The sequence below is a fragment of the Diospyros lotus genome, chromosome 12, assembly GCF_014633365.1.
Source record: "Diospyros lotus cultivar Yz01 chromosome 12, ASM1463336v1, whole genome shotgun sequence".
In the NCBI taxonomy this organism is placed as follows: domain Eukaryota; kingdom Viridiplantae; phylum Streptophyta; class Magnoliopsida; order Ericales; family Ebenaceae; genus Diospyros; species Diospyros lotus.
The window spans coordinates 18886999-18914614 of NC_068349.1; the positions used below are offsets into that span (position 1 = coordinate 18886999).

At 36.3% G+C, this 27616-nt stretch overlaps 1 protein-coding gene across 1 annotated transcript; it reads right to left on the bottom strand.

The window, feature by feature from the left end:
- Positions 1 to 63: 63 nt before the first annotated feature.
- On the bottom strand, positions 64 to 27616 carry LOC127814201 (serine/threonine-protein phosphatase PP1). Its single transcript, XM_052355543.1, has 4 exons — positions 27116 to 27616; positions 1615 to 2174; positions 899 to 1099; positions 64 to 470 (listed from the first exon to the last, which is right to left on the bottom strand). Exons 1-4 carry the CDS (start codon positions 27291 to 27293, stop codon positions 456 to 458), a joined length of 954 nt encoding a protein of 317 aa, XP_052211503.1. The 5' UTR covers positions 27294 to 27616; the 3' UTR covers positions 64 to 455.

The window sequence follows — 27616 nt, forward strand, 5'->3', positions numbered from 1 at the left end:
CATTCACCTTCCGCCAACGAAACCATGCATTCCAGCGAGAGAGAGAGAGAGAGAGAGAGCGAGTGAAGCACCAGAAATAAAGGAGTTCAACAGAAAACGGAAACATCATCAAAAGACAGATTCCGACCGCACGGGGAGCCAGTTTTAACCTAATGAAGACTATTTTCATCTTACAAACAAGATGATCCAGAAACCTAACTTGATATTTAACAGTGGGGTCTTTGTCTTTGGCTTTCCCAGCAATGCAAGTTACTGGCGGGCTTCAAATTAGTCATGTCCTCCATTGATCTAAAAGACGGCACACCTGACCGATCAACTTTGCGGATACGAAAACCCCCATAGCTGTCAGAATATACATCAGATAGCAGTCCAACATTACGCACCCATCAAACATGCTGGCCGATCAGCTATTCTCTTCTGATCATATCGGCAAGTGGTGGGGGTGAATCAACCGTTTAACCTTTCCCTCCCTGAAAGGAAAAAACAGCTACATTTTAGATTGAAACCAGAGAACATGTCTCTTAACCATGCTGAAAGTTCATGTACCAATGCAATTGGGGATATGCCCACTATCATCTAGATAATCAACTTAATTTGACCACCCATTGCCCAACATTCAGCACTAGAATAAGTTACCATTGGAGACAATCCTATCCAGCAAATGCAGAAGCAAATATACCCCATAAAGTAGAATGTGTAACTTTTGAGGTGTCATTTAATGAGTAACTTGAGATCTAATAGGACGCGGAAAGGGCTGGCTGGTAAGGCCAAGGCCTCTCTTTTTTCAGTTCACCAAAAACTGCAATGGCTATCAGACTGCCCTGTCCCCAATGCTGAGAGACGAGAGTTATCAAGGTATTTTCATTTTCAGTCTTTACAACACAGTAACATCTAATACCTTGTGTGGCGGTGTTCCCGGTCTCAGCAATCCCATTTTCCCTTTCTTCTCTGAAGGTTTAAGAATCTGAAAGGAACATGTAAGTGTATCATCCACGCTCATCATTGCACCTGCATTGTCAAACTCACCACAGTAATTGGGCGCTGAGAATATGGTGACAAGCTGCCGTTTAGCAAAAAATTCATAGCCATCTTCAACCACCTGCCAAAAAATTGAAAAGATAAAAAGGCATGAGTGTAAATTAATTTAGGAAAAAATTTTTTAAAAAAAAAAAAAAAAAGAGAGCACTAGGCAAAAACTTTCGATTAGCCATCCTCGTAACACATAAAAAAATGCCATGTATTGCAGTTCCAGCATTATCTGTACATAATTTATATAGGCAATATAGCAAGATTACCAGTTCATAAGGCACTAGGGACATAAAAATATGAAGAAAAAAAAAGTAATTATTTCACATATCTATATAATATATTTGCCTAATTAATATGTATAAAATATCCCCTTTCCATTGACGTGTCCAGTAGCATTGCGTGCTAATGTCTTTCAAAGCTGTCATGTTGAGTGCCCATGGCATATCATCCCTGCGTCTACCTTTTGGACAGCTCTACATCCAAATCATATGCACCAAAGACAGTACAGTCTTAATTTCCCAAGTTCACACACCCTTGAAAAAAGTAACAAGAATTGACTTAAAACATCTTTCAGTCATGTTTTACCTGGTGAGCTCGGCAAATGAGATCAAGGTCATGCTTCTGAAGGAATTCAGAAACTTTGTCAGCCCCAAATGTATATGACACACCCCTGTCATTCTCTCCCCATCCTTCAATATCTTTATCAGGGTCAGCCCACAAAAGGTCGCAGAGAAGGCCCTGATCTGGCACATCAACAGGACGGGCTATGTTCCTGATTTGATCCAAGTTTTTTAAGTCGGGGGATAGTCCACCATGCATGCAGAGAATCTTCTCATCAATAAGAGCAGCAACAGGCAAGCAGTTAAAGCAATCAGTAAACGTCTTCCAAAGACGGATGTTAAACCTCCTTTTACACTCGTCATAAAACCCATATATACGGTTAATGGATGCACATTCATGGTTACCCCTGAGAAGGAAAAAGTTTTCCTTGTATTTGATCTTGTATGCAAGGAGAAGGCATATTGTTTCTATGCTCTGCTTACCACGGTCCACATAGTCCCCCAAAAATAAATAATTTGCTTCAGGTGGGTAGCCCCCATACTCGAACAGTCGTAGAAGATCAGAAAACTGACCATGAACATCTCCTGAACAAGTAATACAAATAACTCTACATCACTATCTTATAGAATCAACAAAAGAGAAGTACATTTGAAATACACCTGCAATACCTGAACAAGCAGGATTAATGCATATAAAAAATCCATACACGATTAACTTACAAAAGAAACTCTCCACCAACAGGTCAAGAGATGATAAACAAAAATCATCAATTCATATTTATCAATGAGAAAATGACGAAAACTCCAATACAACAGCATTAATTTTTTGACCAACCACAGTATGAAAAGATCCAGGAAATAGTTCACTGGTTAATCATGCAAGTTTCTGACCAAAAGCAGTTAAGGCACAGGTAACAGCAATGGCTGATAAACTGTTGAGTTAGTCATCATTCAGTTAATTGATAAACATAGAGAAGCCAACTAGTCTTAAAAACAGGCTATACTTTCAGGTGTGATGACAACTTAAATCTGCCAGATTTCACTCATCAAGTTCAAGGTTAGCCCCTTTACAAACAGAATAACAAAACCTGTTAAGTTGTTCAATAGACCCAAGAGAACTCGGAAAGCAGATAAAACCAATAAATTACTCTGGGTGGTTAGCAAGAGTGTTTCCACTCAGAGTTAGTAGCAAGAACAGCTGCTAGTCAATGGAGTTAGTAATCTTGTAGTCCATGAAGACGCCAAGCAAAACTCGGGCTTCACAGCTCAATGATAAAAAGGCTACACTTTCAGCCCCCAAAACCTAGCTCAGCATGATTTTGCTCATCCAAGTTCAAGATAAGCCCCTTACAAATGGAAGAGCCAACCTGTTAAGAAGTTCAACAAAACAAAAGAGACTCTCAACTCAGTAACCAATTAATTGCTCTAAATGATCAAGTTAGCCATTGGAATAAGTAGCACTAAAGTTGCATAGGTAAAAATTGAGAACCCAGGTCCACTGTAGTGACAGTTGAATTAGGAATGGACAACCTTGCTAACCTTAGATTCATGAGCACATTTAACATTTCCAAACCTAAAGAACCATGTGTCAAGGGCATCAACACAGGTTTCTGAAGTTAAACAACCAAATATCGATCCAGGTTAAAAGAAATATATATAGTTGGCCAGAAAAAAAAAAAAGAAAATAATGGACTCAGTTTGTCCAGTAAGCAATAGAGAGAGAGAGAGAGAGAGAGAGAGAGTCAACTGTACAATGTCATGCCAAAATAAATAAAAGGCAGGCTTACTTAAGAATTATTCTATCATTCAAAAACATAGTGAAAGAAAAGAAATTATAGCAAGCCACCCTTCATGTGACCTTGAAAAGATCTTCATATCCTGTGTATGATTTATCATTATCAACCTTCAACAGGTGATGTCCTGACTGATTATATGTCTACATGAAATACTAGCCTGAGCAGAAGTGAAATGGAGAGGATCAACTTTTTCACCAAACCCTATTAATACAAACTAAAATTTCCAAAAACCAGCCCCTTGTTTTTAAGTGGTGTTCTACAGATACAAGTTGGATTAAATACTGTCCAAAAATGCATGCTTAAAAATAACCACGATGAAAACGGCAAACACAAATAAAACAGTTCATGTCTTGGATTAGTTCCACAGCTTCACAGAGACACTTCAGTCCAGTGATGATTCCCAAACTTCAATGATTTCAACGATCCAAAAACTTCATTTTGAATTTTTTTTTTTCTTTTTTTTTCTGTAATAGTGTCCAGTACACAATACACGTGACTTCAATTTTAAAGTCATGCCCCCAAATACAAATTCTGTGTAGGACTGCATATTAGAAATATGTTTAAAAGAGACAAGATATGGAAAATTTTAGTTCATAAGAACTGGTATTAGTATAGAAACTTCAAGCATCACACAACATTTATTAGTGTTGTAATGAAATAGAGGTCTGGTCTAAACAGCTATTCCTACAAATTGCATTTCTCAAAATATTTTACCATTACATAAAAAATTAGACAGTTGTGATGAAACTATTGAGCATCCATAGAACTCTAAGGGTAATTAGTGTGCAGGAAATTCAAAGAAATGCCAGGTCCTACAACTAACATTCCCCAAAGGACTTTCAGTGACACCAAACAAAATAACTGCTTAAAGACATTAATCCCTCCATGTTGTGAAGTACATGTGCCACAATATTAATAGCAAGAAATTATGTCTCACTTGTCAACCAAAGCAACTTGATATTAGAATCATTCAATATTAATGTGTGGCCATTAAAAGCAATCTCAAAAAGCTAATCTTCTACAAAGCAAGGACTTCTCATTTTAGGTGCCTTAACCATGTCTGACATCTAACAGAGATAGATTCTTGTAGGAAATGCAATATGACATGTCTTAATTTTTTTCTTTTTGGACACATTTAAAACATGCAATGGATATATGTCATGAGTTGGGCATTTACTTGATGTCATGACTAAGTATTTAATATTGTTTATGTTGGAATCTCGGGTAAAGATAGCAGGCAAGACAGCTGTTACAGTTGTAATATACGGTTATTATGAAAAGGTTGACCGTAGTGATGCAAGACTACAAATGGCTGATTCTATGGCAGTAATCAAGGAAGACAACATAGCAATTAATCTAAAATAATCGTGTATATATATAAGCTGTAATTAGGATGCTTCTTGTATATACATTCCTTATGTATTCTTTCCCAAACTGTAAATTCTGAAGTTATAAATAGAGAATAATTCAAAGAGGCAAAATGTCTTTTTGCCTACACTTTCAAAGTCTAGTTACTACTACTCTTACATGGTATCAGAGCCACAACTAGGCCAGTGTCACAACCTAGGATTGAGCTAGGGTCTAGAAAGGAAATTGAGAAGAATTCGAGAGAGAGCTGAATTGGAGGGAGAGACTGAGCAGAATTAGAGAGAATAGAGGCAAAACCGGGGAGATTGAGAGAGAAGTGCAAGGAAAGAAGTCTGAATTCAATATTTTCTTTCATCATATCCTTCTCTACATACTTATAGCCTATATATAGGCTGTCTATATGAAAGCAGATTCTAGAAACAGCACTCATGTGCTCTCAACAGAATAAAAAACATCTCCTAACAAACAATTGTAGCTCAATTACATTACTGCCCCCCTCTATTGCCCTTGGGAACTTCACAATTTCCCCCTCCTTGAAAGATTTCTTGTCCCCAAGAAACTTATTACCATTGAGCCGTTGTTATTCATCCAATTCTAGATTTCTTTCTCTATTTTATTGTTCTTTTTTTCTTTCTCCTTCTAGGCTTTTTCCTTTTTTTCTTTTACGTTCCTGTTCTCTTGCTCTTCCTCTGCTGGGACCAGCACCAAAAACTGGTCTGCTCCAGCTGAAATGACAGCAAGACTGTCATATTGCTTGGGATCAAACATATTCATAACAACAATGAGATATTTTCCTGCTAGAATTGTTGTCAATCATCTTGACGCCTGATGCAAACAAAGACTTGGACTCCTTAGCCCTCTCCAAAGCCAAGAGCAAGGAAGCAGTATGCCTAGAACCTTCATTCTCAGGACTAGGCCTCTAAAGGTTCCATTCCTGAATATTATCCGGTTCTTCAGATATTGGACTAGGCACCTAGGCAACTGTAATGGCCTTTGCTTCCTCTACAATTCATTGAATAATTCCTCATTTTTCTCCTGTAACTTCTCAATAGGCACATCTTGATCTATCAGCTCTTCTTCTAGTTTATTAACAACTGTAATCGAATTCATCTCAACAAATTTCTTTCCCAGTAGAGCCTCAATAACGACTCTGGTAGCTGTCATTCCTACTTTGTCATCATAGATTGTCTGCTCCAATTCAAGTCTTTCCTCAGCTGCAGTAGAAAAATTCCGAAAAGACAAACTGCCTTCCGAAACTTTTCTTTTTAAGCACTCAAAATGTTCCTTGGAAAAACATTCAGCTGGAATACTAAACTGGAACATCTGTGAAAAGAATCAGTAAGTCATCCAACTTGTGTTTGAGGTCAACGAATTGATTGCATCCTTCCTGGATTTCTTTTCTTGTTGTAGCACATTCTTCCTTGAGTCCTTTTCTGATTGAGGCCCATTCTTCTTGATACTAACTCCCTCCACCTAAATCTGTCCTAAGCCTGAAGGTAGCCTGCAGATTGCTTGACTCACAACTGAGGACCGATTGGAAATTAATCGCCGAGAAGCATTAGGAAGCAACGATCAAGTACTGTCGAGAATTAATAGTTGGGGAGCATCAGAAATCAACATCGAACCAAGAGTTGCTACTCCACCTTCAAATCCGAGTCGAGAATTGATCTAAGGAACTCGCCTAGCCTACTTCGACTTTAACAGTCAAACATGGATTGCTGGAGTTCCAACCAAGAATCGACCTTTAGGCATTGCCTCTCGGAGTTTCTGCTCGCCGTCAATTTGATTGCTACGATTTGCATTGGACAGGGATTGCCTGGCTCTGAACAACTTCGATCAGATTTGCTACTCGCCGTAGACTTGATCACTCAAATTTGCTGCTCGCCATCAATTTCAGAAACCTTCTGCACAACTCTAAAACCAAAACTTCTGAAAACTGCTAGCCTATTAAATTTTCGAAAATCACTGATCTAAACAACTTCGATCAACTTCCAAGAAACAATAGGCTTCTGCAATTTGCCTAAGAGAATTTGAGCTTCCAAAAACTGGTGGCTCAAATACCAAATGTCACAACCTAGGATTGGTCTAGGGTTTAGAAAGGAAATTGAGAAGAATGAGAGAGAGAGAGAGAGAGCAGAATTGAAGGGAGAGACTGAGCAAAAATAAAGAGAATAGAAGAAAAACAGGGGAAATTGAGAGAGAATTGTAAGGAAAGAAGTTTGAATTCAATATTTTCTTTCATCATATCCTTCTCTACATAGTTGTCTATCTGAAATCAGATTCTAGAAACAGCACCCATGTGCTCTCAACATAATTAAAAATATCTCCTAACAAACAATTGTAACTCAATTACATTATTGCCCCCCCTCTATTGCCCTTGGGAACATGACAACTAGGTGCAGAAAAGACAATAGTTTGTGCAAAAATGTTACAAGAGGAAGTTAGATCATCTTGTGTTACAGGGCTAAAATGCCTAGCGAGGGACCTAAAACTGCAGTACACACTGAAAATCCATCCTTGTTGATTGGTCCAGTGAAACTAGATGGAGGTAACTATCTAACATGGTCCTGCTCTTACAAATTGTTCATCAAAGCCCATGGATCGGAAGACTACATCACTAGCATGAAAAGTTAAAAACCTACCATTGGATATATACAAGCCCGACAATGAGAGATAGAGAACTCCCTTGTGATGTCTTGGTTGGTTAACTCAATACAGCCAAACATTGCCAAGGGATATCTACTGCTTGATACAGTAGGAAAGATCTGGAATGCTGCATCCCAGACCTACTCTCAAGTAGGACATGATGCACAAATTTACAAGATCCAAAAAAAGGTATATAAAATTAAACAACGTGGGTGGTCAATCTCTCAATACTATGTCAAATTAAACAGTCTATGGCAAGAGATAGAATATTATCAAGATTTCCAAGTGGAATGTCCTAATGATGCTTCTAAGATCCAAACAATGATTGTTGGAGGATAAAGATGCGGCCAGTCCTAAAGGATTAAGGAAAGATGAGATGAGAGGAGGATAATTCTCCCGAATTATCCTCAAGCTAATGTATGATATCTTGTATATTATTTGTAGATTAGTTAAGTTATTTTTATCTTGTAATCTTGTGCTAGAATTTAGGAGTTTATCTAGTAGTTGTAAAGTAGGAGATAAATTAGGAGATAAGTTTGTATCAAACTAGGAAACTTGTGTATATAATTCTAGCTGTTAATGGAGGAAAGCTACAGTAGTTTTCATTGATCTACCGAATTTCTTCATGATATCAGAGCTAGGTTCTGAGTTTCTGTGGCCAACGATCATTTAGAGTTCTAATTGTAAAAGAACTCTTTAACTTGCACCATGGCTGATGATTCAACAGCCAGTACGGAAACTTCTATCCCTCTTCCAACAAAGAGCAGTCCAATCCATGCAACTTCTTCACATCCTCCCGCAGCCTTCGATGGATCTTCCCTATAGATTACGTTACACAAGATGAATGGAACTAACTTTCGAGAGTGGTCCCAATCAGTCATGCTTGTGATTAAAGGAAAAGGAAAGGTAGGCTATCTAACCGGAGAAACCATAAAACCTAGCCAAGATTCAGCAACATATGGAGTATGGGAAGCTGAGAATCTCATTGTCATGGCATGGCTAGTGAATTCAATGGAGCCGAAGGTAGGAAGAACTTACCTCTTCTACAAAAGGGCAAGCGAAATTTGGAATGCAGTTCGAGAGATCTATTCAGGTCTTGAAAATACCGCTCAAAGCTTCCAAGTTCGATCTACCATTTGATCAACAAAGCAAGACAACAACACAGTAACTGAGTATTACAATACCTTGACTGAATTATGGCAAGAGATGGATCTCTTCCATGAGAACACATGGGAATGCTCGGCTGATGGAAAGAAGTGTAATAAGATGGTGGAGAAAGAAAGGATATTTGACTTCTTACATGGTCTAAATTCAGATTTGGAAGAGGTAAGAGGACGATTGCTTAGGACTAAGGCCTTTCTCTCAATGAAAGAAGTGTTTGTTGAGGTCAAAAGGGAGGAGAGTAGAAAGAAAGTGATGCTACCTAGTGATTCAGCTAACGAAGGAATGTTACAAAGTTTTCCTTAAACATATCTTGTGGCCAATCATCTATCACGGCTAAGGGAGAGATGCAGCGAGAGAAACAATGGTGTGACCATTGTAACAAGCCCTATCACACTAGGGACACCTACTGGAACTTGTAAGGAAAACTAGCCAATTGGAAACCGAGGAACCAGCGAAACGAAGTGTAGTCTGCCTATATGATGGAATCTGGAAAAGGGAATTTAGCGTCAATCTCTTTAACCCCAGATCAACTAGAAGTCCTCCAGCAATTGTTGAATCAACAGTTGCTAAATCAGACCAAGATGCAGAAGACAACCGAAAGTACGGACAACAATAGCAATCAGGTGGTATCCTTGGCTAAACAAGGTAAGATCAATCACTCTTTATTCTCCAAAAGGCTGTCTACAGGGATTTGGATTATAGATACAGAAGCATCAGATCACATGACATGTGATTTTGAAATTCTATCCAATTTTAAATCTTGTGATCAGAATATTACTGTATTTATGGTTGATGGAACTAATTCTTTAGTCCAAGGAAGGAGCACAACTTATGTAGCTGGGCTAAGATTAGAATCAGTTCTTTATGTGCCAAATTGAAGAAGTAACTTGCTGTCAGTAAGCAAGATTACTCAAGATAAGGACTGCTCAGTGATATTCTCTTCTTCCCATTGTGTTTTTAAGAACAAATCTTCAAGGAAGACAATTGGCAAAGCTGAAGAGAATGGAGGTCTGTATCAAATCTCGAAACTTGATCACTAAAAAGAGTTTAGGTCATTTGTTCAATCCTCTTTAGTTGCAGTTTCAAAATCTGATTTAATGTTATGGCATGAAAGAATAGGGCACCCTAGCTTCGAGTATATTAAGAGTCTTGTACCCTTCAATTTCTATCAATAAAATTCAAGATTTCCATTGTGAACATTTGGGGACCAGTCAGACTTCCAAGTCTAACAAACACTCGATGGTTCATCACCTTTATTGATGATCACACACAAGTTTGCTGGGTCTTCCTCATGAAGGACAAATCTGGAACCTATATGGTTTTCAAGAGGTTTCATCTCACGGTCAAAAATGTTTTCCAAGCTTCCATTCATATTTTAAGAAGTGACAATGGTCGAGAATACTTCTCAAATGACTTTAATCATTATCTAAATGAGCATGGTATTGTTCACCAAAACTCTTGTCCATACAACCTTCAATAAAATGGGATAGCCGAGAGGAAGAATCGGCACTTACTTGAGACAGCTAGGGCTCTTATGTTCACCCAATCAATCCCAAATTCTTATTGGGGAGAGGTTGTTCTTACAACATCATATCTCATAAATTGTCTCCCCTCAAAGACCTTGAATTGAAACTTTCTTCTAAGGTCTTCGGGTGTACCTCATTCGTACACCAAAACCAGTTAAATCCATCCAAGCTTGACCCAAAAGCACTCGAATGTGTGTTTGTTGGATACTTTCCTGCTCAACAAGGCTATAAGTGCTACAACCCGCAAGTTCATCATTTCTTGGGATGTCTCCTTTCTCAAGAATCATCCTTTCTTCCACATACCACTCCAAATGAAAATCCAGCAAACAATTGGAGTATAATCATCTCAGTACCTCTCAATCCCCTTACTAGCCTACTTCCCTCCACTGAAGCTCATTAGCCTAGCCCCACCCATCCTCCAGCATCTGTCTCCCCATTCCTATATCGTCAAGGGGGGAGAAAGAGGAGACCAAAATTCCACAGGGTGATCAAGACCTGACTAACCCTCTAAAGGTCTATTCCAGAAGACCTAAGGCTGCTACTCTTCAACCAACCAATCTGTCCAACCTGGAGGTAAGTCCAGATAAGACAAGTGATACTGATGTCAATATACAACAATAGCTTGCTAATGATCTAAGTGTTCCAATTGCCTTGAGGAAAGGTAGAAGGATTTGCACCAAGCATCCTATTACTGATATCATCGGGTACTCAAAACTGTCTCCCTCCTTTAAGGCATTTACTTTCAATTTAGACAGTGTAGCTATTCCTATAAATGTTTATCAAGCATTGCAAGATAAAAACTAAAAAAAGGCAATCATGGAAGAAATGGCAGCCTTGGAGAAAAATAGTACATGGGAAATTATGGATCTTCCGGAGGGAAAGAATGCAGTTGAAAGCAAATGGGTGTTCACTCTGAAGTATAAGTCAGATGGAAGTTTGGAAAAGTATAAGGCAAGGCTTGTAATTCAGGGGTTCACTCAAACTCAAGGCTTAGATTATGAAGAAACTTTTGCTCCCATGGCCAAACTCAATTCAATCCGAATTCTACTGTCTTTAGCAGTAAACCTGAACTGGAAACTACACCAATTGGACATCAAGAATGCCTTTCTAAACCGAGAATTAGAGGAGGACATTTACATGAGGATACCACCGGGGTTTGAGAAAGACAATACAAGAGATAAGGTATGCAAATTGAAAAAATCTTTATACGACCTAAAGCAATCACCTATAGCTTGGTTTAAAAGATTTAGTGACACTCTATACAAGCTGGGATATAAACAAGGACAAGCAAATCACACCCTCTTTACAAAAACTGGGAAGGATGGAAGGAGAACAATTTTAATGGTCTATGTGGATGATATTATCATCACAGGGGACAATAACCAAGAAATTGAGAAGCTAAAAGAACAATTAAGGCAGGCCTTTAAAGTAAAAGAGCTGGGGGAACTACAATACTTCCTTGGTTTGGAAGTAGCAAGAAGTAAAGATGGTATTTTTGTATCCCAAAGAAAGTACACTCTTGACTTGCTAAAAGAGACGGGCAAACTAGGGTGTAAACCAACAAGCACACTACTAGAACCAAATTGGAAGAACAAAGAAGGAAAAGAAGAGCATCCAGTGAACAAAGGCATGTACCAACGATTGGTAGGCAAACTCATTTATTTGTCTCACACAAGGCCGGACATTATCTATACTGTGGGTATAGTTAGCCAATTCATGCATTCTCCAACTAGGAGGCACTTGGAAGCAGCCTATCATATCCTTAAGTATCTTAAGGGAACACTAGGTAAGGGTCTGCTATTTACAAAAACCGAGACAGAGGTATAGTAGGCTATGCAGATTCCGATTGGGGCAGGTGTTGTGGAAGATAGCAGATCCACATCTGGTCATTGTACAAAATTATGGGGTAATTTGGTGACTTGGCAGAGCAAGAAACAGCAAGTGGTAACTCGTAGCAGTGCTAAAGCAGAGTATCACTTAATCCCTCAAGCAATTTGTGAGATGGTATGGGTGGAAAGGTTGATGAGAGATTTGTCTATACCGGTGTCATCTCCTAAGTTTCTCTATATTGATAGCAAATTAGCTATCAACATTGTCAACAATCCAATGCAGCATGACTGGATGAAGCATATCCGAATTGATCGGCATTTCATCAAACAAGAGCTGGAGGATGGCAACATCAAGCTAACTTATGTCCCAACAGAAGATCAACATGCAAATATTTTGACCAAAGCAATGGGAAAACAAGGCTTTGAATCAATAAGAAGCAAGCTGAGAATATTTGATATATATTCCTTAGCTTGAGAAGGGGTGTTGGAGGATAAAGATGCGGCCAGTCCTAAAGGATTAAGGAAAGATGAAATGAGAGAAGGATAATTCTCCCAAATTATCCTCAAGCTAATGTATGATATCTTGTATATTATTTGTAGATTAGTTTTAGTTATTTCTATCTTGTAATCTTGTGCTAGAATCTAGGAGTTTATCTAGTAGCTGTAAAGTAGGAGATAAATTAGGAGATAAGTTTGTATCAAACTAGGAGACTTGTGTATTTAATTCTAGCTGTTAATGGAGGAAAGCTACAGCAGTTTTTATTGATCTACCGAATTTCTTCAATGATCAATAAAGAAAGAGTATTTGATTTTTTTTGCCTGGGTAAGGGTTCAGATCTTAGGTAGAGAGACTTTCCCCACCTTGAAGCAGGCTTATTCTTATGCTCACCAAGAAGGGATCAAGAGAATTGTTATGCTCCAGCATACTGCAACAAACAAATCAGCTATGATGGTGAAACCATCACTTAACAAAACCTCTATCGACTGCAAGAGTGTCACTAAGAATCTACTGAGGTGTGAATATTGTGGAAAACATAGGCACACAAAGGAGACTTGTTGGTCTTTACATGGGAGACCTACTAAGGGAAAGGAAGAAAGGCATGTGGGACGTCATCAAGTTCATCTATCAGAAACTGTCCAGACAGAAGGGGAGCCACAATCAAAACTTGAAAAACTAGTCCCTCAAGGGAAGAACTAGTTTTCATAAAGCAGGACTAAGATAAAGACGGACTCAAGCATCACTTCTACATCACACTGGCCCTGTTTGTTGCAGCTTAAAAGTTGCAACTTCTAGCTTCTAGTTTCAAAAAAGTTGGGATGTAGTGTTTGTTTTAACTTATAGAATTCTAACTTATAGCTTCTACTAGCTTTTAGAAGGGATAGAAACTGGCTTTTTCAAAGCTGGGGTACCCCAGCTTTTACAACTTCTGCTTAAATAATTACATTTTTATGATAATTTTGCCCTTATTTTTAGCAAAGAATTACTCTCTTGTCTACGCAATCATGGGTTTTTCTTTTCCACCGCCATTTCCATTTTCAAATCTCTTCCTCTCTCTCGTCATCTTCCTCTCTCTCTATATTTTAATTAATTTTTTTATAACACTTAAAACTTATACATATACACTAATTAATTTTTAAATTATCATTCTATAACTACTAAGGGTATTATGGACAATTATACAAAAATAAGTTATTTTACAGCTTATGGTATCAAACACCACAACTACTTAACTACAACTTCTAAGAAACTGCAGCAAACAGGTTCACAACTTATTCTAAGTTTTAAAAGCTATAATCTAAGAAGCTATAAGCTATATGTGAAGTCATTTGTTTTTAGATTAGTTTCTGTTCTTAGTATTCCCTTTGGGAAGTCTGTTAGCATATTTTTCATCCTGTAATTTGTAGTAGTTAGTTTGTTTCAAAGCTGCCCGGAAAATGGTTAAATCCGGTCAAGATAGGGGCAGTTAGTTGTAACTGCCTTGCCCGCCTCTATGCTTTATAAATAGGGGCTGGGAGGGCTCGGTTGTGGGTGTGGAATCTCAGGGTTATCTTGTAAGGATTGTGCGGGTGAACTAGGTCAAGAGATTCTGCATTTCTCTTGGGATTTCTTCTCTTGGTAGTCTAGGGTTTTAGACTAAGGGAAAAGAGAGGGTTTTCTAGTTCATATAATTGCTGTAAAATTGTCAAGATAGTGGAGATTTCATGGGCCTAAGGCAGTCTGGATGTAGGTCTCTTTTATGAGACTGAACCAGGATAAAATCTTGTGTCCCTTGTTGTGTTTTCTTGCTATGTTCTATTCCTATTTTTGTTCTTTCTATCGAGTGATTGTGTGTATATTGTTTGGGGATATAATCAGTGAGTCTTGAGGGGTAGTTTGCTGTAAGTGTGTGGTGGTCTCAAGAACTACACTATAATTTCTTTAATTAAGCTGCAACAAACGGGGCCACTATCCCCAAGCAAGTATAACTGGTAGTGCTCCTACTCAAGGCACTATTACAACATTCCATTCCTCAAATTTTGTAGAACAACCAACCTGGATCATAAATTTTGGGGCTCCAACCCATATGACTAGATTATCTAATTGCTACTTGACCTATACCCTATGTTCCGACACAAAAAGGTTAAAATTGCAAATGGTACCCCCTCTCTTATTTCTAGGAAAGGGACTATTAACTACAACAAAAACCTCAAACTATAATCTGTTCTTTATGTTCCTAATTTTGTAAATAACTTATTATAGGTAAGTTCTATCACAAATTCCCTAAACTGTAAAATTACTTTCTTCCTTACCCATTGTGTTTCCAGGAGGTGAGCACAGTGAAAATGATTTGACTCTAGTGGACTAGTTGATGTCTTGTACTTTTTGGACAATAAATCATTCTCTCAGCCTAAAAACCAAGCCCTAAAAGTTAACCAACTGACATCAACTAAGAAGGAGCTAATGTAATGGAATCAAAGATTAGGTCATCCTTTTTATTCAATAATAGGGAAGATTATTCCTAGTTTGAGTAAACAATGTAGTAATACCAGTATATTTTGCAAAGCTTGTGAGTTTGGTAAACACACAAGAAGTACTTACCCTACAATTAATAAAAGGAGTACTAAGCCTTCCATGATTGTCCATTCAGATGTTTGGAGACCTAGTAGGGTTAAAGCAATCATTGGATACAAGTGGTTTATTACCTTTATAGATTGCTTTAGTCAAACAACTTGGGTTTACCTTATGACATAAAAGTAAAGCTGGTCATTGTTTCAAGTCCTTTCACAAGATGGCAACTACTCAATTTAATACAAAAATTTGAGTCCTCAAAAGTGGCAATGGCTTAGAATATAAGGATGCTACTTTACAAGACTATCTCCAGAATCAAGGGATCATACATCAAACCAAATGCGTTGAGCGTTGATACCACTGCTTAGAATGGTGTAGCAAAAAGGAAAAACAGACATCTCTTAGAGATCGTCAGGCCAATGCTCTTTGCCATGCATGTCCCCAAAGTTTACCAAGGTGATGTAGTTCTTACTACTACCTATTTAATCAATAGGATGCCACTCATGACTCTCAATTTTAAAACACCTTTAGAGCTCCTAATGGGAGTCTCTCCCTATACTATCCCTCCCAAGGTGTTTGGCTGCACCTGCTAAGCTTGAAACCACTCTCCTACAATCAGCAAATTAGACCATCGAGCTCTTAAAATGTATATTCATTAGGTACTCTGCTACATAGAAAGGGTAAAAGTGCTACCATCCACCTACTTAGAAGTTTTCTGTAAGTATGGATGTCACATTTAGAGAGGATGACAGATATTTTCAATGCAACCAATCACCTCTTCATGGGGGAGAATATCAATACCAAAGTACAGGAAGAGGTGTCAATGCAATGGATTGATACTACTGGTAAAGTGTTGGATTTGAGTGAAGAAGGTGGAGAGAATGTTGTTGATGAACCCAGGCAAGAGGAAAAACTAGGGAATGTTGATCAACATCAAGAACCGAACAGACTTGGTAATGGGGAGTTTTCGACTTATTTCTGAAGGAAACAAGTCCATCAACAAAGTCTACCTAGCTAGGAAGATTCCCAGGACGTCATTGATCCAAGTAAACATTTTACTAAATCTGAACAACTTTTGCATCTAGTCAATTTCCAGCAACAAACCTTGATCTTGATGCTACTATTCCTAAAACTAAACCTATTCTTGATTCTTCATTTAAACTCTCTAATTTATATCTTCATATAGCTATCAGAAAAGGAGTTAGGAGTTGTAGACAACATCCTATCTCCAAATCTGTTACTTATAATTCATTGTCTACCTCCTATAAAGATTTTCTATCCTCTTTAGAATCAGTAACACACCCACTGATTGGAAGCATGCTATTGGTAGGCCATACTAGAAACATGCTATGGTGGAGGAAATGAAAGCCCTAATGAAGAATAATACATGGGAACTCAATGAACTGCCACCTGACAAAAAAACCAGTTGGCTATAAATAGGTTTTCACTATTAAATACAAGACAGATGGAACAATTGAAAGATACAAGATAAGACTGGTGGCTAAGAGGTTTACTCGAACCTATGGAGTGGACTATGAAGGAACTTTTGCCCCTACAACAAAAATGAACACAGTACGATTTCTTCTATCATGTGTAGCTATTCTAGACTGGGACCTACATCAATTGGATGTAAAGAATGCATTCTTGCATGGAGAGCTGGGAGAATAAGTACACATGGAGATCCCACCAGATTTCAATAATTCAAAGAAGCAAGGAAAAGTTTACAGGTTAAAGGAGGCCCTATATGGTCTAAAACAATCCCTCAAAGCTTGGGTTTATAGATTTAGCAAGGCTGTAATAAGACTCGATTATCAACAAAGTAATGCTAATCACACCATGTTCTTTAAAAGAAAGGAACACAAGCTAACTATTCTTATTGTTTATGCTGATGACATAGTGATGAAAGGAAATTACCATGACAGAATACGTCTGGTAAAGGAATACATGGGGGAAGAATTTGAGATCAAGGATCTTGGGCAGATAAGGTATTTCTTGGGAATTGAAGTAGCCAAATCAGACAAGGGCATTCTTATTTTCCAAAGAAAATATGTTCTAGATTTATTAACTGAGACAGGTATGCTAGGATGTAAGCTTGCAGATTCACCAATTGAAGTAAATCACAGGCTTAGAGCTGATGAAGGTGAAGAGGCTAACAAAGGCAGGTATCAAAGGCTGGTCAGGAAGCTAATATACTTGTCCCATGTAAGACCAAATATTGCCTATGTAGTAGAGGTTGTAAGCCAATTCATGCAGAATCCTAAGTCAATTCATAAGGAGGATGTCTACAAGATTTTAAGGTATCTAAAAATAGCTCCTAGGAAAGGTTTACTATTTTCTAACCATAACCATCTGAACATAAAGGATACACAAATGCAAATTGGGATGAATTCCTAGATAATAGAAGATCAACCTCAGGATACTGCACCTTTGTTGGAGGTAACTTAGTTATATGGAGTAAGAAACAATCAATTATGGCTAGGTCTAGTGCTGAAGCTAAGTATAGGGCAATGGCCCTAGGTGTATGTGAGTTGTTTGTTGAGCCAACTTGCTCATATTAATTAAGTTTTGATGATTAACAAAAAGGATATTTTCAATATACAAATTATAGTGTTTTTACTGATTAACAAAAAGAGTATTTTTCTCAAATATATTAATTGTAGTACCAAATTATTTTTGATTAATTTATAAAATATTTTTTCATCGTATATGTATTACCAAAAATTTTATTTTCCATAAAAATTACTTGAAAATTTTATAATGCATAAAATATTTTTTTATCCATTACTACAGTGATTTACTATTTGCTACAGTGCGAAAGCCGACCCTTTGATTTTCGAAGGTTGACCCTTTACTGTAATGCGAAAGCTAACCCTTTGAGCTTCACAGGTTGACCCTTTGCTACAGTGCAAAAGCTAACCCTTTGATCTTCGATGGTCGACCCTTCGCTACATTGATTTACTATTTGCTACAATGCGTTACAAGAAAGTCAACCCTCGAGCTTCCGAGAGTCGACTTTTGCTTGAGGGTCGACTTTTCAAGCAAAGGTTGACCCTTCCCCTTTGGAAGGTCGACCCTTAGCCTAACAGTAAAAAAAAATGACCGTTTGAAATAGTACCCCAAACACCTATAAATACCCTCAAACTCAATGTTTTGATCATTCTTTGCACATATTGCATATCCAAAGCATTCAAAAGATCTCAAACGCTCTCAAGCTAAAATCCAACCAATCCAAAACTCTCGAAACGTTATTACACAACAACCGAAGAGTAACAAGGCAAGAGGAGAAAAAGATTTTCGAGTCTACTCTGAATTTCTCCATCGAATCTAAGGTCACCAATTTATTTATTTATTTAAATATTATTGCCTTGTATAATTTATTCTTAATTGATTATTTATTTGTGTCCAAGTGTGGACAAATTATTTGTAAACATTTAAATTATCATTGAGGATTGTATAGATTTCCTAAAACCATTAAAATCTAAATGAATCTAGTTTCCAAGATAAGCTAGGGCGAAAACCTTGGTGTAATGGTTGCCTAGAATCCGTTGTAATCTAAGTGTATATCTAGTTTTCAACGTGAACTAGTTTGAAAACCTTAGTGAAATTGGTTTGGTGGAACCCCAAGAGTGGTTAGACATTGAGAAAGTGGATTAAGTGTTGTGGAGACACCGAACCACTATAAATTGTCTTGTGTCTCATTTTATTTATTCTTCTTATATATTGTGGCCTGCATTTATTATTAATCATAAACATATTCTATTATTTTTATCAAATATATACTCTCCAATAAAATCATTAATCAAGAATATTTATTAAAATTGAGAAAAAAAATTAATCACTCAATTCACCCCCCATCTTGAGTGGGCATACCCTATGGGACCAACACTGTTATAGGTGAATAATGACAAAGCTAGGATTGCCTAAAAATGAGTCACTCTTACTATATAGTGACAGTAAAGTTGCAATCAGCATTGCTAATAATCCTGTTTAACATGACATGACTAAACAAGTTGAAATTTATACACACTTCATATAGGAGAAACTAGTCAATGGACAGCTATGCATTCCATTTGTTTAGTCAAGGCATTAACTGGCAGATGCCTTCACCAGGGCTTTACACAGCAAGGACTTCATGACTATGATATCCAAGATGGGTATGGAGGATATTCATCCATTATCTTGAGGGGGAGTGTTAGAATCTCAGGTAAAGATAACAGGCAAGACAACTGTTACTACGATTATTATGGAAAGGTTGACCATAGTGGCGCATGACTGTAAATGGCTGATTCTATGGTAGTAATCAATGAAGACAACAAAGCAATCAATCTAAAATAATCATGAATGTATATAAGTTGTAATTAGTATGTTTCTTGTATATACTTTCCTTATATTTTCTTTCCTAAACTGTAAATTCTGAAGTTATAAATAGAGAATCATCCGAAGAGGCAAGATGTTTTTGCCTATACTTTCAAAGCCTAGTTGTTGCTATTCTTACAATTTAGTTTTTGGAACTTTCTTCAAGTTAAAGTCTACAAAATAATAAGTTTGCAGTTCCAACATTAAATTTTTAGTTTGTCATTATCAAAATCCAAATAGAATCCACCTGTAGGGTTCATGAATACCACAGTCCTACATGCATGCACCAAAATATGTTTGTAGTCCATTTATACATGATTTTACCAAGATGATCTTTAATTTATCTATCACTTGAACAATGTTAATATCTCTTCACATTTACTATTTGAACATAAACTACATGCCTCTTAACAATTAATTACAAGATGTTATCCCATCAAACCATGCTACAGTTGCTTCAAATCATAACTAATCAATACTAAGAAAGATTGACCAACTATAAAATTGAGATCATACTAGAAAAACTAGCACTAATATTTCACAAATTGGTAGATACACTTCATTTGAAGTTAGGGCTTGTTTATTTTGTTGTCAGTTTTTAAGTGCTTCCTCTCAGCTCTAATCTTCAAAGTTTTGCATTCAATTTAGATAAAAAGAAAATATTTTCAAAAATAAGGAAACAACCGAAAATATAATTTTTGATGCCTCTATGTAGAAGGTAATGAAATTTTTTTATCGAATACCAATATTTTTATTTTATATAGTGATTAAAATTTTATATGTTGAAACTTTTTTATTTTAGATGGTAATTAAACAATATGTTAATTCACCTAATATATTTTGCTCCCAATAAAGGATACTTTTTATTTTATTGGGCATTTGTAATAGATGCCACTTGTAGAAAAATGGAACAAAAATTTTCAAACCCACGCATTCCATAATAATATCATCATAAAAGTCAACCACCATACAACAAAGAAGAAAAAATTTTCAAACCCACACATTCCATAATAATATCATCATAAAAGTCAGCCACCATACAACAAAGAAGAAATCTAACATAAAGTATTACTATATGTGCTACATTATAATATGCGCATAAACTTTTAGCAAAAATGGACCAGACTTGACCATGACTAGTGCCAGCCAACAAATTTAGTAATACAATCATACAACATGACATAGCTGTCACAGAAAAATGACGAGTAGAATATAGCAATGGGAGGAACCAATAGCTCCAACACTCCAATTTTTCTGTAAATTGGATTTTGATGAAACTTGGGAATAAACTTTGGTGTGGTGGTAGCAGCTTTGTAGGATCAGAGCTCCAGCTAAGCCAGCCACTGAAGGTCTATGTAGCCATTCCTCAGGATGTCCGTGGGAGTCACACTCCAAACCCCTCTCCCCAACCCCCCATGGCTTTGAAACCAAGGAGACCAAGGAGAGAACAACTGAACAAGGGACACAGCAAACCCAGAGATAGGTGAGAGCTGGGGTATTTTAGTGGAGGGAGAAGCAGGGGATGGAGATGCTGAAGAGGCACCTTGAGAGAGGGAGGGGGATCCGGTCAGCAGCTTGGGGACAGGGTTGAGCAGAAATAAAAGAAATAAAGCGAACTTTGTGCTCATTTTTTGATAACAAAAACACACATCCAAATCACCAACGCAGAAATAAAAAACAGGCACACCATCTTCTTCTTTTTTTTTTTTTTAATTTTGATGACAAGAAAACTAAAAATGACAACAAAATCAAATGCCCACTTAGGCCTGTTGGTCTTTGTCATCAAGTTCATGTGTTCCTTTGAGTTAGCCTTTATAATTTTTTGTTGTTCACTTTTCTTTCTGTTAAGAAAATAAATACCAAACATTGCATTTGATAACGTTGTCTTTTTCCAAAATTTTGAAACAACTTTGCATGTGTTAAGCCAAAACCATTATATACTAAAAAAAGAAATTTCTTGAATTTTTTCCCTTTTATCCATTATTCTCCATGTGGCAACCTCTTGTTTCTTCCTCCTCCCCCTACAACCTTTTTTTTTTCTTTTGTCTACCCTTTTTCTTCATTCTCGCCCAACAAACTCACTAGGTTGTTATGATTCTTCTTCTTGTTCTTCCTCCTTCCTTTCTTCTTCTTCTTCTCCTCAAATGTCAACAAGGGTTCAACGCACCCTTGTCAATAGTGAGGTTGGCCAACCTAGATCTCAGGTCCCAATCTCACTAAACCCGAGCAGAGGAGAAGAAGAAGAAGAAGAAATGCTGAAGACTTTGAATTTTGGTTTAAAGAAGAAAATGAACATAGAAACACTGTTTTTGGTGTTTTTGTATTTTTCTGAAAATGAAAACTATATTCACTTGATTAGCAAAAATAAGGAAAAAAAAAACTATACACTTTTTTGGAAATGAAAACATTCATGAGAAGGTGTTTTCTATTTCTTTTCAAGATTTTGAAAACAAAAACAGAAAACTAAAAATGGCAACAAAATCAAACAGGGCCTTAACCATTCAAAGCAATCACACAATCAGAATTTTTCCATTTGTTACTTTAAAGTTTTCTTAGGAGGACAAAAGGATTGAATTTTAGAAAAAAAAAACAACAAAATTTACCATAATATGTTGTCTTTAAATTAACTAAATGAAAATATATATATATATATATATGTAGAAAACCATGTACAGAAATATAAGAACAGTTAGGCAAAATAATAGGGATGGTTTAATTGATTCATTACACAGTTATTTGTTTTCCTTACTTAGGCAGTTTTTTATGTGTTTAACTATTTTCATAGGGGCAGTTACCATTTGTAATATATACATATGTGCCCAATCCGAATAATAGATCAAGAAGTTTTAGAATCCAAACTTCTTCATGGTATCAGAGCATTTTTTATTAAAAAATTCCTTCATCGTCCCAATAGCGTCCTTCACCATAGCGATCTGTACTTCTTCCTCTCAAGTTCTCGTTGTTCCTGGTTCTAATGGACATTCAGTTATGATGTTCATAAGCGGCAGAAGAAAAGATGACTATCTTAATGGTGAAGCCCCTCAACCGAATTCAACAGAGTCAAAGTAACAAGACATGGAAGGCAGAACACAATATGGTAATGTCATGCTTGTCAATTCCATGACTAATGAAGTCAAAGAAAATCTCATCCACTATGAGATGGCACAAGAAGTCTGGGATGCTACAAAGGAGACATATTCCAACACTAAAGACACAGCAGAGGCGTTGTCAAGTAGACCTCTCAGCCACCCAATATTTTAGTCGTTTAAGTAGAAATTGGCAAAAACTCAACATATTCAAAGTGACCTAAACAGACAGACACTTCATAAAAAGAAAAATTGAAGGTGGATTTCATACATACCAAGAATCTACCGAAGACTACCTACCAAAGACTCAGTTTGAAGAAGTGAAAATCCAAACTAGGCTTATTTCATATTTAGAACCCAGCTTGAGGGGGCGTGTAGAAATCATGTGTAGAAATATAGGAACAGTTAGGCAATTAGGCAAAATAATAGGGACAATTTAATTGATTCATTATACAGTTATTTATTTTCCTAAGATAGGCAGTATTTCCTGAGTTTAACTATCTCTATAGGGGCAATTACGATTTTGTAATATATCTATGTGTGCGTGTGTGTGTGTCCAATCTGAATAATAGATCAAGGAGTTTTATAGTCCAAACTTCTTCAATATATTTACTTTAGTGGGCTAATTTATAAGGACTCTGTTGTGTCATTTGTATTAGATTAGGATATATGTGTAATCAGAACATTGTATTGCAGTATTTGTATTTTTCCTATCATAATGTTAGATGTATAAGTCTTCTAAAAGGTTTGTTTTTAAGGAGAATGACTGACCGGTTAAATTAGTTATTTCTGGTCAGTCGGTTAGTTGATTATTTCCATGTAATCCACGGCTCTATGGCTTATAAATAGAGATCGTGGGATAGGGATAGTTGATCAATATTAGTGTGCCTCATTCTGAGAAGGGTTAGTTCCGGTTTCTGTCTAGTGTTTGGGTTTGAGTGAGAGAGGTAGAGAAAGGCTAGGTATAGCTTTGTAATCTCTAAATTCTGCTAAGCTTTCAGGGTATATGGGCTGGGTAGAATTAAGGTTCTCTTTGTAATCATCCTAAAGAGTTATCAAGATAGTGGATTGGAAGTGCTCTACCAGTTTGGACGTAGGTCTCATTTTGAGACCGAACCAAGATAAATCCTTGTGTTTTCTTGCTGTGTTTGTTATTCTCTTGTGTATTTCAAATATCATTGTGTTCTCTAGTGTGGTAGTGCCTAGGGTGAGCTATTTGAGTTGAGAGAATCTAAGGGAGTGCTGCGATATACTCTAACAGACTCTTATGTCAATATAATCCAATGGCATAATATGTTCATTCCACATGCACATGCAATTGCTTTGCAAGTAACATGGGAAAAATCAAAAATTAATTTTGTCAAGGCTCATAGTTCACATAGGAAAAACAGCACCAATTTACAATTATGGTGGATGATAGTTCTAAGCAATGACTCAAAATCCATAGTGTATATGCAAGGATTATGTGTTATCCCTCACAAACATCATATCATTATCCATATTATCAAGAATATAGCTCCTACATGTCACTAAGTAAACTGTTAGGTTTTATCTTTGGACAGGGTTTGCCCCTATATGTAGCACAGTTCTATATAATTTTACTTGTCAAAAAAAAAAAACTCTTAAAACGCCTTTTTGTCAACACCATCAACTCCATCAAAACAAAAGACTTAATGAACTTGGATCAAAAGGTCAACAATTCATTTTTAATGCACCAAATTAATTTACTTTTAACATAGCTAGGAACAAAAGCAATTCACATTTCATAAAATCAATGTAACAAACATCTAATAGAATTTAAACGATGCAAAATTTACACTTATCAACTCCAAACAATAAACTAATTATATCTTAATTACCTAGTGGAGAGACAAAATTAGTTTACCAACATCCTGTTTGCTTCCTGTTACTAACTTGTATATCATATGCTCTCACAAGCAAAGCTAAGTGGAGCTTGAAACCAAAATACAGACTGGTAGTACCTTACACCCACATAAAGAGAGTTAAAATTTTATCAAGAACAAGCGAAAAGCCAATAGGAATCTACCTAAAACTTCACATATTCCATGTCAAACTTAGAGAATTGCATCAATTAAAACAAAAACTACAAGAAAAGAAATGAGTACCCTATCAGCAAGAAAGAAGAAATGTAAAAGGTCTGGGCTAGAGATATAAAAGAGTAGAACACAAATAGACACTCCAATCTGCTGTATAGAGCTATAGATTCTTACATTTTCGTATTTGTTTTCTGGAATAAATATATTGGAAGTCCTATGACTCTGCACCACTTTCCAATCAAATTCTCCTATTTTATTTTATTTTATTTGCCCCATTTTCTATTTTTATTTTGATTGTTTAAGTTGGGTATTGAAAATAAAATATGTGGAAGTTAATTAGAAATATAAGTATGGATAATATTATACTGAGACATGAAAATCAAGTCATAGCAAGAGAAGATCAATTTTGATATATTGAATCAATTACCCAAAAAGATTGAGAGATTAATAAAGTTGTTAGCCATAAAATTAAAACAAAATGGTTAAAACTAAAAGGTGTATCTAGCATTTTATGTGATAGTGAAATTCTATTAAACCTAAAAGGAAAATTTATAGGATGGCTACAAAACCAACTTTGTTGTATGGCACAAAAATGTTGGGTAGCAAACCATTGGCATGTGCAAAATGTGAATGTAAGACATATTACAGTGATATAAAGCCATATAAGAAGGGATAGAACAAAAAATGAGGTTTCGAAATAAGGTCAAAGTTCAGACACGATTAAATGATTTGATCATGTGAAAAGAAGACCGGTGGCGACTCCTACAAGGAGGGTGGGTAGAATGAAGAAGTTTTTAGCAGAAGAGATGGAGGAAGAACAACCCTCCCGCTCTTGTAAGAAATAAATAAGCATGATACTAGTTATAAGGACCTTATAAAACAAATGCCAACAAATACCGATAGATAGAGATGATTAGCGAGCTATTAAGACACATCAATGAAGTATAATCAGTAGCTCCATGAACATTTGTCAAGTGAAAATGCATTTAATATTATAAAACTTGATGGCAATTGCTCAGAAAATTACAGATTGGACTTCAATGTTGTGTTTCACAAAGTTTCAGGACTTAAAAAAATAAGAATAAAAGAGGACTTGATTAGAAAAAAGGTCAAAAGTAGAAAACTTTCAATAAACCTATCCCTTTTTCCCATATTTTTTTATCAGTAGTAATTTTTTTTTCTTTCTTCTCTAATTTCTTCTTCTTTGTACTCACTCAATTATCATCAAAGATGTCTTACGACTTGATAGTATCTAAAGTTACTTTAAATTCTTCAACTTTCTAAAACCATAATCTTTTTCCACACATAATTACCATATGTCATGATTTTACTAAAGCTGACACAGATGCAAATGTTGCTCTTAATATCTCCAATTTTGATTGGCAAATAGATTATGCATTGTTAGGGATAGGGATACAGTATACATGGGCAAGATAAATAGTGGTAAGAAATGGGAAGGAGAAAAGAAACGATACAAAGGTTGTTACTCATCCCTTTTTTTGAAAAGGAAAATATAAAGGTAAAGGTAATATAGCCTTGTTTCATTTAGATTAGAACGAAGAGGAATGTTAAAATAATAAAAAAATGATAATCATATCCTTCAAAAGCAAAATAGATTTATAAAATACAAAGCACACGAATTTCATTATAATGAATTATGGTTCATTACAAAGTCAAAAAAAGTAAAAAAAAAAAAAAAAACATTTGAATGCCTTGGTCATTTAAATATGTATTAGGCATTTAAAAAAGAAACCGTTAGTAAGTAAAAGTATTGTGTAAGAGTAAAGAGTCTCGTAAAAATTACACTCTTATAGAGACAAATTAATAAGCAAAAACACAATAGATAGAGTTTAAAATTTTTTTGTTTTTTGAGGTGTGTTTGAAAAGAAAAAATTAAAGCTTTTGCAGGTTCTGTTCCTCAAATACATAGATGCCATGCAGTAAACTCTTTCCTTAAGGCACAACAATATAGCTTAGGTTCAATAGAGGAAAAGAACACACACACACCCCCCCCCCCCCCCCCAAAAAAAAAAGGAAACCAAAGAAAAGTTGAAAACACAAAAGCATAACAGCAGAACATGCACACATTCATAAAAGATTTATGCACCAGACACCAATGAGAAAACGACATTTTCTTCTTTTTCCATTTCTATTTGTAATATAATAGACAGCAAACAGAGTTAACACGAACCCCCTAGAACTTATAGTAATGCTATTTGTACATGGAGTTTGTACATGAAATTACTAACATTTCTTCACAAAATTATCAGCTAACTTTTGAAAATTATAAGCACTTTTGGGAAATTATAAACATTTTTGAATTTATATACACTTTTTGGAAATTAACAGCACTTTCGTGAAGAAATGCTACTAATTTCATCAGTGTACAAACTCCATGTACAAATAGCATTTCCACAACACTTAAGCTGCAATCCATTTTCAAACAACTGGCGTGTGCGTGTGTGTTTGTGTGCGCGATCGAATAAAATACATGGTGATCAAAGTAGATAAATATTAAGCAGTATAAAAGAGCATCCAAGTATTCAGTAAAAAAGAACATCCAAGGATTCAATTAATAACTATTATCAATTCCAACTCTAATTCAAAACATAATTAAACAACACAAAAAGTCATTTTACACGTTCTTACCACAAATTTTTATTGGAGCTTCAAGCTCGAGAAGATTAGGCTGGCTGAGAAAGATTTCTTTAGAAGCGGCACAGAGCGGCCGAATCTCCGCCTCCGTAAGATGCACCTGCTTCGCCACGCGCCCGTTCCTCGCGTCAAGAAGCCGACGAATTATGTCGTCCAACAGCGCCTCATCCATCGCCGCCGGTTCAAATCAAAACCCTAGCCTCTGCCTATATATCTAACAATTCTCTAATCGATAACAACTAAAACAAGACAACGATAAAAACAAGGGAATAAGCTTTAACAAAAGCGATTTTCACGGAGAAAATATCAGAGCCGATAAATTGACAGAAATCGATATAGCGAAAAAGCGTCGCTTTCTCCGTCCATCTTCGGTATTACGTTACGTGACAAGCCTCAGACGGCGTCGGCATTCAGAGCTTCCAGTAACGGCAGAGTAACGGCGGCTCTCTCTCTTTCTCGGAGTTGCAAGACCACGGAGGGATGTATCGCAGCAGT